The sequence below is a fragment of the Mixophyes fleayi genome, chromosome 8 (assembly GCF_038048845.1).
Source record: "Mixophyes fleayi isolate aMixFle1 chromosome 8, aMixFle1.hap1, whole genome shotgun sequence".
In the NCBI taxonomy this organism is placed as follows: domain Eukaryota; kingdom Metazoa; phylum Chordata; class Amphibia; order Anura; family Limnodynastidae; genus Mixophyes; species Mixophyes fleayi.
Window position 1 is genome coordinate 93,309,977 of NC_134409.1, and position 18,695 is coordinate 93,328,671.

Below are 18,695 nucleotides of genomic sequence, written 5' to 3' on the forward strand. Positions count from 1 at the left end.
TGTGGGAAATAGCAACCTGTCTTGGGTTTCTCTCCAAATAATATTTCATATGGTGAATACCCTGTCTCTTTCCTAGGTGTGGTTCTTACAGCGAACAGGACTAGGGCTAAACACTCCACCCAGGTTTTCCCTGTCTCTTGCATTGCCTTCTGAATTTTCAACTTGAGAGTGCCATTTAGCCTTTCTATCCTGCCACTCGCTTGCGGTCGGTAAGGTACATGGAAGGCTTGTGAAATGCCTAAATCTTGCATGATCTGTTGCATTACTTCTCCTGTAAAGTGGCTACCCCTGTCTGATTCTATGACTTCTGGTACCCCATATCTGCAGACTATTTCTGACATTATTTTCTTTGCTGTGGTGAGTGCGTTAGCCTTAGATACTGGCCAACTCTCCGGCCACCGGCTGAATATGTCCGTACAAGTTAACACATACTCGTAAGTGCCACACTTTAGCATGTGGATATAGTCTATTTGCAGTCTATGGAAAGGGAAATATGCGTTGGGCACATGTCCCATGTTGATCCTGGTTCGTCTTCCTAGATTATTTTCTGCGCATATCCAGCATTGGTCTGTGTATGCTTTGGCTGCCACATAGAATCCTGGTGTTATCCAGAATTCTTGAACTAACTTTGTCATTTGTTCTTTTTCCTTGTGATCTGGTCCATACGTGAAGCATTGGTGAATACAGTGCTTTTGGTAAACACCACTTGCCATCCTTCTTCCATAGACCTATGCAGGGTTCTTGTGCTCCCTCCTTTTTCCAAAGCTTGTGTTCTGATTCTGCTTGTTTTTGTAATTTTATGAGGATTTCCACATCAATTTCCGTTTTCTCTTTTTGGACATAAATTCCCGTCTTTTTTTCCCTTACTGCTGCTTTCTTGGCTTGTTCGTCCGCAAACGCATTTCTCACTTTCTCAGTATCTTCTTTTGTGTGAGCTTTTGTCTTTATCACTGCTATCTGTTTTGGTAGACGTAGTGCCCTTGTCAGTCTTTGTATCAGCTCTCCATTTTTTATGGGTTTTCCCGTTGCTGTGAGGAAGTGTCTTTGCTTCCAGATTGATGCATAGTCATGTGCCACTCCCCATGCATAGCGGGAATCTGTGTAAATGTTCACGGTCTGTCCTTCAGCCATTTCTAGGGCTCTTATGAGTGCCATTAGTTCTGCTGCTTGCACTGAAGTTCCTGCTGGGAGAGGTTCTGCTTCCATGACTTCTTTTGGGGAAACCACTGTATAGCCTGCATGTTTAGTCCCGTTCTCATAATAGCTGGATCCATCCGTGAAAAATAAAAAATCTGGATTAGCTATTGGGTTCTCTTCTATCTCCCAGTCTGGTTTTATTTCTTGTTCCATCATTGATATACAATCGTGAGGTGCTTCATGTTGTTCCCCTTTTTCGCTTCCTTCCTTCCCTCCTTTTGAACCGTCCGGTTCATCTTCGGTTGCCAATAGAGTGGTAGGGTTCAGTACTGTGCATCTCTTGATGGTGACGTTGCTTGCAGATAATAAGGCTACCTCATACTTAGTGAGTCTGGCAGTGCTGAGGTGCCTTGTAGATGCTTGCTGCAGTATTTCAGTTACTGCATGGGGTACCTGGATTGTCAATGCATGATCCAGTACTACATCAGCGCATTTATCCTTCAATGTTTCCGCAGCCGCCACTGACCTTATGCAGGATGGAGAACCCTTCATAACTCCATCTAATGTTGTGGAGTAATATGCAACTGGTCTTTGTTTTTTACTGTGTTCTTGTGTAAGTACCCCCATGGCATGTCCCTTTTTCTCATGGCAAAACAGTGTGAAGGATTTGTCATAATCCGGTAGTCCTAGTGCTGGGGCTGAGCACACAGCTTCCTTAATTTTGTCCACTGCTTCCTGTTGTGCTTGTAGTTCTCCTGGGGTATTACCTGCCGTTTTCTTGGTAGCATCATACAAGGGCTGCATTAGGGGTGATGCCCCCAGTATCCAATCCCTCACGTATGATGTCAGGCCCAGAAATGCCCTTTTTTCTTTCAAAGTCTTTGGGAAAGGGGCTTCTAGTATTGCCCTTATTCTTTCCGTTGTAAGATGTCTTGTTCCTTGTGAGATGCAATATCCCAAAAAGATGACCTTTTCCTTGACATATTGTAGTTTACTTTGGGATACCCTACAATCTTCTTCTGCTAGAAACTTGAGAAGTGATATAGTTTCTTCTTCACACTTCTGTTTGGAAGTGGTGGCAATCAGTAGGTCATCTACATACTGCAGTAGCTGTGTATCTTGGGGGTAGATGGGTCCCCATATTTTTAGTATTCCTGACATTGCTTCAGTGAATTCTGAAGGGGACGTTGCCCCACCCTGAGGTAATCTTGTCCAGCAGTATTGTTGTCCATCATGGGTAAATGCAAGTAACAACTGAGAATCTTCTGTGATTGGTACAGAGAAAAATGCATTGGCTAAGTCTATGACTGAGAACCACTTTGCTCAGGGATCTATGCCATTTAGGAGGGTATGTGGATTTGGGACAATTGGAGTAGGGACCACCAACCTTTTGTTGATTTCCCTCAGGTCATGAACCATGTGCAAAGTTGGGCTCCCATCTGAGTCAGGTGTGGGTCTCTTCCAGACTGGGAATAATGGACTGTTATAGGGTGATTTACATTTCCTAACAATTCCCTTTTGTTCCAGATTATGCACCTGTACCCCTACCGCTTTTGTCTGTTCCTTGCTCAATGAATACTGTTGTGTCGTTACTGGTACTGTGTTTGGTTTGACTGTGAGTTGTGCTGGCTGGACATTCATCCTTCCCACATCATCCTTTCCCTTCGCCCAGAGTTTATCCGGGATCCCCAAATGTTCCCAAGACTCAAAGGTCTCCTTGCTCTCTGGTTTTTCTAGGAGGAAGATCTTGATAGCTGCCTGCACCTGGTCATACTCTTGGGGGTGTAATGCTGTTTGAAATATCACTTTGTCCCCCCTGTACAAAATACTTGCTTTTAGCTTCTGCAGGAGATCTGATCCTAGAAGATTTACCGGACAAGTGGGTGAAACCAGAAATTCAATTGGCACTTGTTGTGGGTGTCCTTGTACTTGCACATTGATCTTTTTTGTTTTTCTCAGGGAAACTTCTTCCCCTGTAAGTCCTTTGGCTATTACTGGTTCGTTGGTCATGAGACATGGTGGCATTTCTTCTTTTCGAATCACTGATTGCCTCGCCCCAGTATCGAGCAAACAGGAAATTTCCTCCCCTCCTGGTAAAGTGATATTCATGAATTCTTCACTCCGGTTTTGTTGTGGAGGGAAGATATATATTTCTTCTACCAGGGCGCCCAACCTTCAGTCGGAACCGTTATGTTCAGTTGGTTGTGTGGTCTCCTTTTTCTTCTCTTGCCACTTTTTATACTGACGACAGTCCCTCTTCATGTGACCAGTTTTCTGGCACCAAAAACACTATCCAGAGGTTGGACTTACGAATCTCCTTGTTTCTTCTCGTGGTGTATACTTTTTCTTTGTTTCGGTCACCACATACACTTGTTTAGGTTTGGCTGCTTTTCTTTCCTTTTCTTAATCTTCAAGGGCTTTCACTATTTCCAACAACTGATCCACAGGTGTGGTCTTGTAGGCTGGAGTACTCATCATTAGTTTTTGTTTTATCAGTGATCGCATGCCTTCTAGTGCCGTTTTCTTGACCATTCATAGTCCAACCGCAGCTTCACGGTCCATCCCTTTGTTACGTATCTGGGTGACTATCTTATAGTAGTAGTCTCTAAAGGGTCTGTCTCACTGCGGACCCACATCTTCAGGGTGTCTAATTTTTTTTCATGACACCATCTGCGTAGGCGGTTAACGAATTGGACTCCACTGTTTTCTGTCTTTTTTTCATTTTCGTTTACCGCAACAAATTTCCCCATGATACTCGGTTACAGCATGTAGTCCCATGTTCTCAATGGCTCTTAGGTCTCCCAGTGTAAGTTTGTTTTTACAGATTTGTGACATATCTAGCCAAGCAGCAGCATGTAAGGTACACATAGTTTGCATATAAGTCCCGAACTGGCCAGGGGATTTGTAGGGGTCTGGACAGTCTTTCAAGATTGCATTGACTTCCATAACTGAAAAGGGTGTGTGTGGATGAAATACCCCTGGGTCGTTTGCATCCACCAATTGCCCTCCGCGGGGGTTGGCATAGGCAAATGTACGTACTGGATACATTTGAAGGGTGCCTGTATTATCTTGTGCATAAAACATGGTTTGTATCCCCGCTGTTGTTATATCTGTGGGGTTGCCTTTTCTCCGGGTTTCTGCCCTTGTTTCTTCCTTTAATCCTTTTGGGTTATAATCTAGTCTGGTTAACATACGCGGGGGGTTTATAGGGCATGCGGGGCATTATCCTTCTTGGTCCATTTGACTTGTGCATTTTGGACATGTCATTATGATTGGATATCTGGTTAACGGAGGCACAGCTGGTGGGTCAATTTGGCTGGTCAACAGTAACTGCCTCTTGATACGGAGGGGGTCTATAATCATTAGTGATTGAGGACGTAGCTAGACAGTCATTTGGTTTGCCTCTTCGTCCTGTTTTTTTTCTTTCTAAGCTCCTCTTCCCACTTCTCACTGGCCATTACCCAAATATGAACTAAATCTCCTTTATTTTTTCTTTTTAACCAAAGTTACATTTTCTAAAGTTTTTCCATTTTGTAGAATTAAATCCTCCTTCTGGGGGAAATCCTCCTCGTTTAAGTATCGTTACTATTCCCTTCACTGCATGTGGACCAACCTTTTCCTTGACTATTTCGACAGGGGTGCATCCACCCTTGCCGTTAGAGGCTCCCATTCTATCCTTTCTCAACTTATTAATACTTTCCCTATTCCTTTAAAAAGAGTTTTGTTATAGGCAATCAACACTTCTGTTATGTATTAATTATTGAAGAATGGGTTACAATTTTTATCCTCTAATTACTTTTAGTTATAAATCCATATAAAACTGTCGCACAACGTTATATTAGTTCTGCTTCACATGCGTCAATCAGGTGGTCCACTAACTCTGTGTAGTGAATTGAATAGGGACAGAAGAATCTGTCTGGCTCTGGTTCATTAATTATTTGATGGAGACTTTTACCTTCTCTGAGGTTTACTGACCCGTGATATCCAGATGTCAAAATGACTGAAATAGTAGTTTTGTTAAGGTACTCCCTTTGTTTTCAACATCATGACATTTTTGTAAATGTCAGGTATTTCTTTTGCAAAAAGCTGTTACATATTTGCAGAATATATTTTAAGCATAAAATGTATATTTTAAACTAAGCATACAAAATGGACTATAATTTGGCTATATAGAATCACCAATCAATATGTCAATCTACTTTTCACAGCAATATGGAGGAGCAGGAAGTGGAGTAAGCAATTACATGTCCTCCACCACAGTTGAAGAATTTATTGAGCTTATGGGAGCTAAAGTTTTACATACAATAGTCCATGAACTCAAAAAGGCTAAATATTTTTCGGTTATTGTGGACTCCACTCCAGATCTAAGTCATGTTGATCAAATAGCAATAGTTGTGAGATATGTGAACAAGGATGGACCAGTGGAGCGATTTCTAGGATTTGTGCCAATACATTCCCATACTGGAGAGCACCTTGAAAGCACATTACTATCAGTGCTTTCTGATAAAGATATTGACATTTGCAACTGTCGAGGTCAAAGCTATGACAATGCCAGCAATATGTCTGGCATATACAATGGCTTGCAAGCAAGAATTTGTGCAATAAATACTTTAGCACTGTATGTACCTTGTTCTACTCACTCACTAAATCTAGTTGGAGCATGTGCTGCTGATTCTTGTGTAACAGCTGTGTCGTTCTTTAATTTCTTAGAGTGCCTTTACACCTTTTTTTCTTCATCAACTCATCGATGGGAAATACTCACTAATCATCTCAGCAAAGCATCTGGACATCTTTCCATAAAGAGATTGTCAAGCACAAGATGGTCAGCTCGTGCTGATGCTACAAAAGCATTAAGACGAGGCTACAAGCATGTTGGTGATGCACTCAATGAATTGAAGAATTCAGAAAAACAACCTGCGAATGCTCGAGGAGAAGCAAAATCTCTGGAAGAGCAACTTAACAGATTTGAATCTGCCATCTTACTTGTTTTATGGAAAAGGATCAACACTGGAAATATTGACTCTTTGCATAAACTTAATTGTCAATAAAAGCTTTTGACACTTATGAAATGCTTGTAATTTTACTTCAGTATACCATAGCAACATCTGACAAAAAGGTCTAATAACACTGAAGCAGCAAACTTTGTGAAAACCAACACATATGTCATTCTCAAACCGTTTGGCCATTACTGAACATTGTATGGAAATTTGCTTGAGCACTGCAATGCTATGGGTTGTACATACTTAAAGCATCTTGATATTGGAAAGAATGCATATTACACTTCAGAAAGCATAATGCAAGAATTTCTTGACATCTTAGCTTCACAAATAAGATGTGAATTAGTAAAAGATTTGCGTTTCACAGATTACTTCAGTGTTTTATCAGATGAAATGACAGACATCTCAGTTTTGAAGCAGATTATTATATACATTAAGTAAGTTTATCAACTTAAAAAAGAATACTGTTAGTTTAATATCAACATGTAGTATCATTGATGCCAAAACTGCAACCATGACAAAATAATTGAAATAATGGCCAATATAGGGTGTGAGAGTATAAAACAATGAATAGTTATTAAAGGTACAAATATATGTGTGAAATACCTTAGAAAACTATTACTACAAATATGAGAACTACGCCCTTGAAGAAAAACAAGTGTTTCCCATGTGTAACAAAAGGAGGCATTTATCTGACAAGATGCAGAGAAAGCATGCAGAGTAAAACAGTTGTGCAGTAATGCATCTAGATTGAAGATAAACCAGGTAAAGACTTATGTATGACAAACAATAGTTTAAGTTTGGTTAACTCACATGGTTTGACAGCTCCTTCCTCTCAGCAAACAGACAGGGGGGTAAATGTATTAACATGCGGGTCCTTCAACACCCGCGAGTTCAGCGTCTTCGGCGATTAAATTGAAAGCGGCGCTGCATTGTAAAGGGAAGTTTCCCTTTACAAGGCAGCGCCGCTTTAAATTTAATTGCCGAAGACGCTGAACTCGCAGGTGTTGAAGGACCCGCATGTTAATACATTTACCCCAGGGTGTGTCTGTTAGTGCAAACAGAACCACTAATGGGAGTTTCCTCTTAAAGGGAAGGTGGGTGTGTCACCTGCCCATCAAGCTAAGGCTGGTGGAGGAGTATCATGTATAAAAGCTTGCTTTTGTCATTTGTTCACTGAGACAACGCTGGGGAAGCTGGCTGGTCCTTAGAGAGCTGGTCTATGTCTAGCTAGCGTGTAGGGTCTCCAGAATTCCTGTGAAATTCATATGGTGTCAAATACATTTTTATATCCTGACAATAAAGCTGCATAAAAAGAAGTTGTTCGCGTGTGCTTCAGCAGTAGCGGGCTCTTGCCACACATGGAACAGAAAATACCAGGATGCAAGACTAAAAACAAAAGGCCTGGAAGACCTTATGTAGTACTGGACAAAGGATATTGCCTTATATCTATTTATTGTTGCAAAGAAATATTTGCTGAGCTAAAAAGATTTCCTTATATGTACTTACTGTTCCAAAGAAAGATCTGTCCTTATATGTACTGGTTGGACAAAGGATATTGCCTTATATGTATTTATTGTTGCAAAGAAATATTTGCTGAGCTAAAGAGATTTCCTTATATGTACTTACTGTTCCAAAAGAAAGATTTGTCCTTATATGTACTGGTTGTTAACCAGTTAATGCTCGAGCTTTAGGTATGAATAAAAGACCAGCCTGAGAATACCCTCAGAGCTGATTCTGAAACTACAACTTGTTTGTTTCATTAACATCCTCTCCAGTCGACTGAAATATGCTAAAAGGAAATCAGGTTATCAGAGATTGCTAATAGGTGCACCAAGCCTCGGTACCCCGACAAGGGTTGAAAAAAATAAATCTAACGAGTGGGTCTAGGCTCCGATGGAGCAGCTGCCATGATTGGGAAGCACAAATGAATAGTAAAACTATTCAGAGGTGAAACAGGAGGAGTAATGGTCAACTGTCATTGTATAAACCACAGCCTGGCTCTTGCTAATGCCCAAGCAGCTTCTGAGGTGCCTTATTTAGTAAAATGTAATGATATCTTGTTATTGTAACAAATGTAATGATATCTTGTTATTTTTTCAAAATTCCCCAGTTAGAATGACTGGTTTGACTGAAATCCAGAATATACATAACAGTCCTCAGATTAAACTTAAAATGGCTAGTGACACTAGGTGGCTGTCTGTTGACTCTGCAGTACAGTCCTTAAGAGAATGCTTGACGGGTGTCATTGCTGCACTGAAAAGAGAGGCCACAGAACAAAATGACATCACAGCTGAATGTTTAAGCAAATATATGAGAACATACAATTTCACAGCTCAACTTATGATGCTTTCAGATGTGCTGTCTCATTTGTCTAAATTATCTAAATTATGGCAAAAGGCAAGATGTCAATTTAACAGAAATAGACCCCATCTTAGAATCTACAAAACTATCCATTATGAAATTGAAACACACACCTGCTACTTATGTTAAAAATCTCCATCTTGGTGGTGAATGGTCAGACCTGCACATAAATTGTTCTGATGCTATTGCTACTGCTTTTAAGACGAATATCTATGGTAAATACACAGACACAGTTATTAATGACCTAGAAGCAAGATTTCCAGATATGCCAAACATCTTTTTTTTCCAAGAATTTTCAATACAGACAGCAATGATCCAAATGAGGCTTGTGATATTATTTTTGAGCATTATTCTAAAAATGGAAGTCCTGCAATCTTAAACTATGAAAATTGTAAACTAGAATGGGCAGGTGCATCCAAATTGTTTGAGTTAGAGTCTTACAAAAATCGACATTCAAAACAAATACTGCATATATTTTCAACAACAAATGAGCTCACAGATTCATTTCCAGAATTAACAAAACTAGCTACTATTGAACTAACCATACCAGTAAGTACAGATAAATGTGTATCTGTGTGAAAGAGTATGTTCTACTCTAAAACAAATTAAAACCTGATTAAGGAATTGCATGAAACAGAGCACACTAAATAATCTGATGCTAATTTCACTAAAGGGAGAAGATCCTACAAACTTTGATTATGAAAAAGCTGCAGATGTCTGGGCCTCTAAGAAGAAGAGAAGAATTAATGTATAAAATGTTAATCTCTAGGTTAAATCAAGACAAGGTCAGGATTTCAGCATTTAATTATTGCGAAGGCCCCCGCCTGGCTACTTCTTGATACCACCCGGCTGGCAACATTTTCTGGGGAGAACACAGGTTAGTGCTGGCGACTAGTTATAGAAACACACCTTTACTGTACTCAGTCTATGTTAGACCACTACTCCTCCATTCCGCCTCTCAAGTTGCAAGTTTCAGTTGTGTGGGCATGCACAGAACCAATTTGCATATTTTATGTGACACAAACTGGCGTACATCCATTAGCCCCAGTGTATTGAAGCCTGTTGTCACGCGACTAGATTTACTATGCTGGGAATAAAAAAAATTGGCCAGATATACTATTTGTTGCCTTTGGTCACATGATTCACCTAAGCATTATTAAATGTCATCATCAAATTAAACGAAGTGTTTTGATAGACTAGTAAAATCTTTAAGTTTCAAGTATCCTTGAAGAAGCCAGTAACTTGGGCTGATGAAAAACATGTTGCATTGATCAGCATTGTACTTGGTGAAAGTAGTTCTTTTGTCAAACTAGGTAGTAAAACTTTCACCTGTGGTATGCTATGGTTGTATACAAGTCTATTCAAGTTTTGGTGGTTTTGTAGGTCTATCGTTATACTGTATTGTTTCCTACGTTGCGGATAGGACACTGCTGTGAATCTGCTTAAAAAAAATAACTGCTTAAGAAATGCTTACCTTTGCATCAATATAAAAACTACTTTTGTATAATAACTTAGTGATATGATGACCCTAAATACTTTGCTACAATCAAAATATATATTGGTTATACCTTTGGTGCTGTGAAAGGTGTCAGCGGTGTTAGATGGATGTGAAGCCACAAACGCTTTTAACTTAAACAAGTTGCTGTGTATTGAACTTGGTAACAACACTTGATTATATGCCAGTACTCACAGTTGGTATGCAGTACAGCAGTTGTATCAGCAGGCAGGTATACAGTATTATGCAGTCTTGAATATGGCGGTATCCTTATACACTTGCATACACATATATGCAGCCAGGTTCTTATATGCACTGTATCTCTGTAACACTGTGCACGTCCGTGCAGAAGTTTATATATTGTGGGAAGACTCTCCTAATACTATCACGGAGCCTCTGGTCACTGTATGAGAGCTTTTGGGGAACTTTATATGAAGAACTATGCAGCTATTTGCTGCTGCATCTATTTCCCTCAGTGCCTGAACTAAAGCCTCGGAGCGAAACCCAAAGTTCCAGTTTGCGCATTCCGTGCATGCGCAGTACCACATTTAGGATGCTAGGCGTCATGCCCCACTTCATCGTCCTAAACAAGCAGGGATTGAAGCACACAGGAGACAGAGTATAGCGCTCCTCTTCCAACAATATATAGATTGCTACAGTCTATAGATAGACTCACATATTTCTACAGAGAGGCTAGTTTGACTCTACTTCCAAAAGAGCTGAGGTTTGGTTATTGTAAACGGTTTGAAATCATTGGGTGTACTAATACAATCCCTCTGAAGATTTCAATGTTTCTCCCAAATATGATAAGGTTTCATTTCCTCAGGCTGTGTTGTCCCATGTTCATTATGAAGTTCAAGTTTTTATATTTATTTCTCATGCAGTGTAATTCCTTAGATATACTTGTAAAGACCATAAAAAAACTAGTGTACTACATTGAATCACAGGTTGCTCAAGAAAGACTATTAGAATGTGCAATTTACTACCTGGCATATAACTTGTTTCTTATTTAGATTGCCAAACAAATATAAGAACTGAACATAGATAAATAAATGTATCTGTATTTAATCATAAAACAATAATTACAATGACAATTAAACAAAATGTATAAAACATTCATTGTATACACTAATTGGAGTTATTTGTCTAATAATTCATAAATAGAATTCATCAAAATACATAGATCTGAAAATAATGTATCACAGCCATAATAGCTGAATGTTATATATGACAGTCTTATGGGCCAAATGTTATCATCCGCAAGTTTGAGGACACTGGATGTATTTTAAAGGTTATTTAGGGCCCAGTATATTTGTATTTTTTCTTATTTAAATTGTGCTGATTGCATGTAATTGATTGATGTCATGCAACTGCATATTTCTGTTTATATTAAAAAGGTGGATCAAAACAATAAACATCTGAAAAATCAAGCATAAAAATGATGGTAGTTTAAAACTCTATGACCACATTTCAAACCCTAGGGGTCTATTTACTAAACAGCGGGTTTGAAAAAGTGGAGATGTTGCCAATAGCAACCAGATTCTAGCTGTCAATTTGTAGAATGTATAAAATAAATGATAACTAGAATCTGATTGGTTACTATAGGCAACATCTCCACTTTTTCAAACCCGCAATTTAGTAAATATACTCCCTAGTCTCTATATACAAATGCCATATGATGTTTCATATAATTTAGTTATCAGATAATTTTACAATATACCCTTTTTAGGAAAAAAAACCACCATTTATCTCTACAATTTCCAAATGTTGTTTAAAGTATGTAGGCCACTGGTGATTGTCAATTTCATGTAGTTTACATTAAAAGTCAAACATCAAGATGAAAATCCAACACATGAAATTCCTGCTCTAATGGTATGCTGTTTTCATCAAGCAAAAAGTGACTTCTTATGAGGAATAAATAGGATTCTCTGGTTTCTGCTAAAAGAGAATGGCACAGATCTGCGACGACAGCGCCATATGTTACATCTGTAAAGCTGGCTGCAGGTATGTGCAATAAGTTAGGAGATATATTTAAAAAGATTTTCTCAAGAATATCTGATGGAACATGTACACATACACTAGAGTCCTCACTCATAATAGTCATTAATGCTGGCCTGTAGAAAGTTCTAACTTGGTTGAAGGGTAAACAGATGAAGCACTGTTCATACACATGGTTCTCATCGATTTCTAGCTCTGTTTTGCATTTTTCACATCCCAAATATATAATTGCAGACAGAGACATTAGAATATCTGTAATGGAAGTCTCATAGGTTATGAAGATTTTCTTATTACCTGGAATATGAAATTCCAATTCTGAAATGCTGGCTTTAACCTGGATTTCACCTGAATACTGATCTTCAATGATGGCCTTAAGGCTCAACTGCTTTGTTGGCGATACATTTTCAATGTACTGCTTCTGAAAATCTATAGCTCTTTTGTCATCATCAAACAAGCATTCACAGGATGACCATGGTGTAGTGTGTAACTCAATATCTCCAGAAAATAAATTCTTCTGTGAGAATAAGTATTTAAAAACCCAGATGTGATCTCGTTTGCAGCGGATATGATCACACCAAGAAATGCTTGCTCCCCACAGTATTAAGGTACCCGTTTGTTCTTTGACCTCTTCAACAGTCAAAATTATTTTATTTTGCTGCAACCCCTTGAACTGATATGTGCTCTCCTTTAGAATGGAAATACTTTTCACTTTTAAAATTGAATGCACTAGCAATTCTGGTTGTAGCTGAGCAATTCTCACATATTGTATGCTGTCCAGTTTCTGTGGCTGTCGTGGAGGCAGTTCTCTTAAGTAATAATGCTTAATATGAATGTAGTCCATTAATTCCTTTAGAATGGAATAATCAACCATGTTTGAACTTTCTTCTGGAAGAAGAGTAGAACAGCCTCCAAGATTTATCAATTTACTCCTAAAAGTAGACTGTAGGAAGGCGTTTTCATTCCACCTATCTTCAAAAACTTTCAGATTTGTTAGCATTATGATGTCCCCAGGGAATAAGGCTAAACTCCAAAATGCAGCAGTCCTCCACATAAGCACTTTACGTTCAGCCTCTGAATGGTCCAAAACAATAATTGTTGCTAATGGAAAACAAGAGCCGACATTTGGTCCACTTTTTACCAGAATTTCTTTTACATAACATGGGTGCATTACAACAGCCAAAATATTGTACTCTCTGGTTTTGTCTGAACATTGTCTAAGAAGGGTCAATGATATTACAGGAGTTTTCTCTCTATGCTCATCAAACCATTTTGTAGGACATTTTACTGATGAGGTGGATTTTTTAGGTTTTTTAAACTTTAGATAATTTTTAACAGGAGAGAAGGAAGTAGTGATCACTTTTTTCCTTTTGCAGCTAGCACTACCGAGATGGTTACTTAGTTCAATAACACTGGCAGTGTCTTTTTCTAGGCCTTCCACGTTTACCTGACACTTATCAGATTGATGGAATGTTGATACTTGATTGTTGGACCCATGGTCAGATATCTGAGTAAAAAGTTCAAGAGAGCAAGCAAAATAGTCCTGCATAACATCGTTAGATGCAGATTCTGCTGTAGTTTTATCACTTAAAGTAACCTTTAGCGAACTTGCCGAGTTGTCTTGTCTGTCAGTACTAACAGTTTTTGTTTCATTGTGTGCAACAAATACATCTTGATCAAAAATGTTCACATGACCTTGTACAGCAACCTGGCTAGATGTCAAAACTGTAAGGAACTCTGTTTCAGCAGACATTACAATATTAGTATTTGTTTTCACATCATTATGATCTTCTAGGTGTGATGCATCCAAGCAGGCATGAAGAACATCACTGGTGTCTCCAGTATGTTTATGGAAACTTGGCGTTATATTACAACTGTTTGTACTAGAAACCAAATTCGAAACGATCCCTTTTATATCAGAATCCATTTTCTGCACCAACTTACTTTTGTATTTAGAAGTAACATTTTGTAGTGCAGATCGATCATAACAAAAAGACGTTTGGTAATGCTGTTTTCTATATAGAGTACCTTCAAGTAACTCATGATGCGCTGTCCGTTTGCTGTTGCTGGCGTTTTGGAGATATGCACCTTGCTCACTGCAAGTAAAAGTGGTTTCTTCCCACTTTGTTTTTTGGCCATCCGAAGGATGTTTGTCTGATCCCCATGCCAGAGCTGGTGATATATTCGGAGCACCGATGAAAATGTGAATTGCACCTTTACTACACATCGCTTTTAAGGTGTCTTCTTGAATATCTTACTTATTTCATCTCACACCATAACAGCACTGACCGTACATCACATGCTTCAACTTGACGTTTCCTATAAGTCGCAATTTCCGGAATCTGCACAAAAAGCAATTGCGTTCCAGTAACGCGGTAGGTATTCACGCCTCGTTTCCTAGACCAACCATAACAAGAAACCGGAAACAGTTATCTACCATATTTAATTCAGGAAATAAAACGTAAGACAATTTAAAATTGTTCCAATACATCACCAATGTTGCAGTCAAAGATTGTACATCGCTGTGATGTACAGAACAAGTCGTAACTACCCGGTATATTGTTTCTTTACGGCAACCGCCGATCGCCTGCACGGAGAGTGCGCAGCGCTTGCGCAGTAAGTCCCTGACTGTTGCTAGGGAAACGGAGTCGGTTGTGGTGCTTAACTGGCTGTACGGACAAGAGCAACAGCGGCAGTTAAGTGTTTTAGTATCTGGTTCCGCTGTTGGAGAGGAAGATGGTGAGAATTGTAGGAATTTGATAATTAAGTTCTGTAAAGCATCTTATGCTGACAAATACTGGCTTAACGTACCCTACACAGTATAGTATGTAGTAAATTACTGAATGAATTTGATAGTTTTACAATCAAAGCAGTAGGAGAAGTGGCGGTACAGGGGTGTGTGTGTGTGTGTGTGTGTGTGTGTATTCATGTGTGTGTGTATATATATATATATATATATATATATATTATGTGTGTGCCAAAAGAGTCCGCAGTATGCAAAATGTGATGGGAATGGCAGTGAATGTAATTTTATAGGTTTGGAATGAAGTCAGTAGAAGTGGCGGCATCCCACTGAATACATATCCACTTTGACTAGTCTGTGTGTGTGTTTGTATGTAGATTTATATATATATATATATATATATATATATATATATATATATATATATATATATATATATATATATATATATATATATAAACACACTTGAGCGCTTTATGTTTTGTTTTGTTTTGGGGGGTTTTTGTGCAAATGAGGGTGGAGAGTTTGATTTTGACTGTTGTGACGCTGTCAGTTTCCCTGTGTCCTCTTAAGTCAAGAATAATATTAATAAAAACTTTGCACAACATGGAAAAGAAATTGGGAGTTGTTTTAGAGAGCGATGTACTATTGAGAACACATAATTGTACATAAATCTCAGTTTAGTAATCATGTATTATGATATTTCATAACATTAATGTAGTAAAATTGATAATGTTTAGAAAATAGTGACATGAATTCAATTTTATTTAAATACTATTATTTATAAATGTTATTTGTATATAATGATGTGGGAGGCTTTTTTTTCAACAGATCATACGTGAATATAGTTTGCAATATGAATATGTCTCTTCTGCATATATATATATATATATATATATATATATTATATGCATGTATGTGTGTGTGATTTGTGGACAGACAAACCAAAAACTTTTTGGGGGTCAAAAGATAAAAAGTTGTTTCTGCAAAAGATTGTCTATTTCACTACCTAGATTTAATTAATTAAGTTTTTGGGGAGAATCAAGGTTTTAAGTCCTTAGAATAGCACTGTGTGTCCCAGGCATTTTCTGGTTCTAACAAATAATGTATTTGTTTTCAGATGCTATCACGAGCCAAACCTGCTGTAGGCAGTGATCTACAGCAGGTTGATAAAAACAAGAAGAAAGGAAAGAAAGTTCCAAATCTGGACGAATTGCTGGCCCAACGGGACTTTACTGGGGCAATAACACTACTGGAGGTATGATACTGGCATTTTGGTAGTTCCTGTTGCAGCCAAAGGAGATAATGTATGGGTAAACGTATTAGGAGACGGTACAAGTAAATGCTGCCTTTCCTTTTAGCCAATATTAGTTTGTTTTTTTTTAACCTTAAAATTAAATAAAAAGGAAACATTATGTGGTTATGTGTTTATTTAGATTATGTATAATTAGTATGTCTAACTTTTCTTTTTTTATACATTTTTTATTTTGCAGTTTTGTACTCTACAAAGTAAAAACACAAAAAGAGATAAACTTACATTAATTCACAGATATTAGTTTAGTCAGACTATAATTTAAAACATTATTACATTGTTGAGTCTGAAAATGAAATTCATGGGTCCTGGGCTTTAAAGTATTCCTGAGGGCATCCTCTGCCCAAGTATCTCATCTAATAAAATACTAGAGTCATTTTGCTCTTTCTAGTGAGGGATGTTGTGCTGAACCCTACTCCTTTTGATAATGTTACCATTTGTAATTAATGCAGCACAAATTCTATATTGATGAAAATTCTCTAAAAGTTAATGTATGAACTTTTTTTCATAGTTTAAGCGCCATGTTGGGGAGAGTGAAGAGGACACAGACTTGTGGATCGGATACTGTTCATTTCATCTGGGTGACTACAAAAAATCTCTAGAGGTAACACATCCTCAATTCAATATAACACTGATGGATATAATTAAACAAGCCTTGGCAAACAAAGGCAAGAATTCAAATTAATCTCATTGTTGTTATTACTCTCTCTATATAAAGTGGGGAAATTTTATGTAGCGCTATACTGTCATGAATGCCCAGCCTGTCCCAGATACAGCAATCTTCACAGCTGGCTGTGACTGGCGTCACCTTAGTCACTTAGCAATGGATACACCTTTTCGGCCACCGCAAAGGATTTATTATGGTGTCCTTGCGTTCACCAGAACCACTTATTAATGTTTCACACTTATATTATATACAGATGTAGCATAAGCCTCCATGGGCTTCGTAAATTCACAAAGAATGACGGAGAACACACTAGATTAAATTTATTTAATCTGAAAAAATGGTTCCAAGCCTTAGTTACAAAAAATACTAACAAGACATACAATATGTTTGCACAAATAAGTTTCAGAAAATAAAATAGGAAATAAAATCAGAGTCATTACTAGTTAAGACCCGGTGTGTGAGGGAACACATTTGAGAAAGATGCAACATTTCAGTCTTGATAGACCCCTCATGAAAATGCACATGTTATTGTCTAAGTCAGAAGATTTTAAACCTTTTTCCACATTGCTCTCATCCCCCCACCTTTGGGGTATAGCTGTCAATAAGAACAGATTAATATGCCAAATGAAACAGGACTTTCTAAGTGAGCTAGGGATGTCCTGAGATCAGGAATCTGCACAGGACCTTGAGTTTTCACTTCTGCACGTTCTGTTTGGCTAGATGGTTGCAAAACTCCTCAGATGCCTATCTCTCCCTGGTCTGGCTATTTTCAACAGATTAATGACACTTGCATAAGTTCAGACTCATGTCATCTAGCAAAGCACATGTTGAGATTACATTACAAGGTTACATAAAATATTCACATTGTCATACATGAATTCAACAGAAAATAACAATCAGTTGTTAAATATACTTCATATATTCATCACATATACAATACATAAGAATCGATACCAAAACAAAAGTTAAACACTGCCCTGCTTGTGCTTATAATCAAAATGAAGAAAAGATACAAAAAGTGTGGAATCTGTGAGGTGTAACTGGTTAGAAATGCGTTGGTTGAAAAAGTACAGCTTACATACTATGACACAAACTAGGAGGTTTTGTGGCAAGCATCTTTGAGAGCATGAGTTTCATTGATTACTTAAACGGGAAATCACTCCAGCACAGTGCTTTGCTAAAGCAGTGCAGAATGGGCCAGTTAAAATTATGATATGGGGATCTCATGTTGCAGGTTTCCCTGTTATAGTGTGCCCAGCCTGGCAAAGCCTGGGACTGACACTGCTTTTGCAGGGGGACCTTAGTTATGTTGTACCTCTAGTCTTAAGCATCTCAGGCTGTAGCACTGGTGCTGGATATTAATTTACTGTGTTTGTAATAGTAAATAATGTGCTGATGCAGTTATTAACATGTATCTTTGCGCCAGCCTTTAGGTATGGGAAAATGATACACCTCCTAAGAGTCTACCTAGGTTACACTTATCCATGCATGCCCTTTCTGTACTGAACTTTTAGTCTGCTTCTCCAGATGCCGGTGGGCACAAAATCAAGTTACTTGCTACTGAAAATGCGCCAAAGTGCATTTTACATTCTACTGTCTAACTCTTAATCAGACCCAATGTTTGATAGAAATTTACATGGCTTTTAATCTAATGTAAACCTATTACAAAAAATGTTGGCGTCTGCATAAAAGGTGAGTAAACACTGGCGTGAATGACATTTTTATTTCTGTGGTATGTCTTGCATGTCTATTCTAAGTGTTGATAATCTTTGTTCATCAAATATTTGCTAAGCCCACAATTGCTATTGATGAATAAACTTCAAGATTTTACCAAATACCCATTCTTAAAACTTTCATTACAAGAAGTCTTTAACCACTTCATGACTAGACCAGTTTTCATAATTGTGTGATGCTTCAGTAACATAGGGGATTTGTAGCATTTTTCTTTTACAGCATACTGGGATAAAAACTACACATTCTTACAT

General features: G+C 38.1%; 2 protein-coding genes across 4 annotated transcripts in view; one reads left to right on the top strand and one right to left on the bottom strand.

The window, feature by feature from the left end:
* Nucleotides 1-11,038: 11,038 nt before the first annotated feature.
* SHLD2 (shieldin complex subunit 2) lies at nt 11,039-14,215 on the bottom strand. The gene has a single exon (XM_075182886.1). The coding sequence runs from the start codon at nt 14,213-14,215 to the stop codon at nt 11,819-11,821; it is 2,397 nt and encodes a 798-aa protein (XP_075038987.1). The 3' UTR covers nt 11,039-11,818.
* Nucleotides 14,216-14,229: 14 nt separating this feature from the next.
* Nucleotides 14,230-18,695, top strand: part of IFT56 (intraflagellar transport 56) — a 116,728-nt gene continuing 112,262 nt past the window's right edge. Inside the window, exons 1-3 of one of the 3 annotated variants that reach the window (XM_075182888.1) lie at nt 14,230-14,363; nt 15,852-15,989; nt 16,555-16,647. In XM_075182888.1, the coding sequence (XP_075038989.1) occupies nt 15,852-15,989; nt 16,555-16,647 (231 nt within the window). In that variant the 5' untranslated portion in view covers nt 14,230-14,363. Of the gene's footprint in view, nt 14,364-14,434; nt 14,728-15,851; nt 15,990-16,554; nt 16,648-18,695 lie in introns of those variants that run through there. The other 2 variants (XM_075182887.1, XM_075182889.1) reach the window with 2 other exon arrangements.

Excerpts from the sequence above, each read along its gene's own strand:
- SHLD2 (XM_075182886.1), bottom strand. The coding sequence starts at position 14,215 with ATGTGTAGTAAAGGTGCAATTCACATTTTCATCGGTGCTCCGAATATA.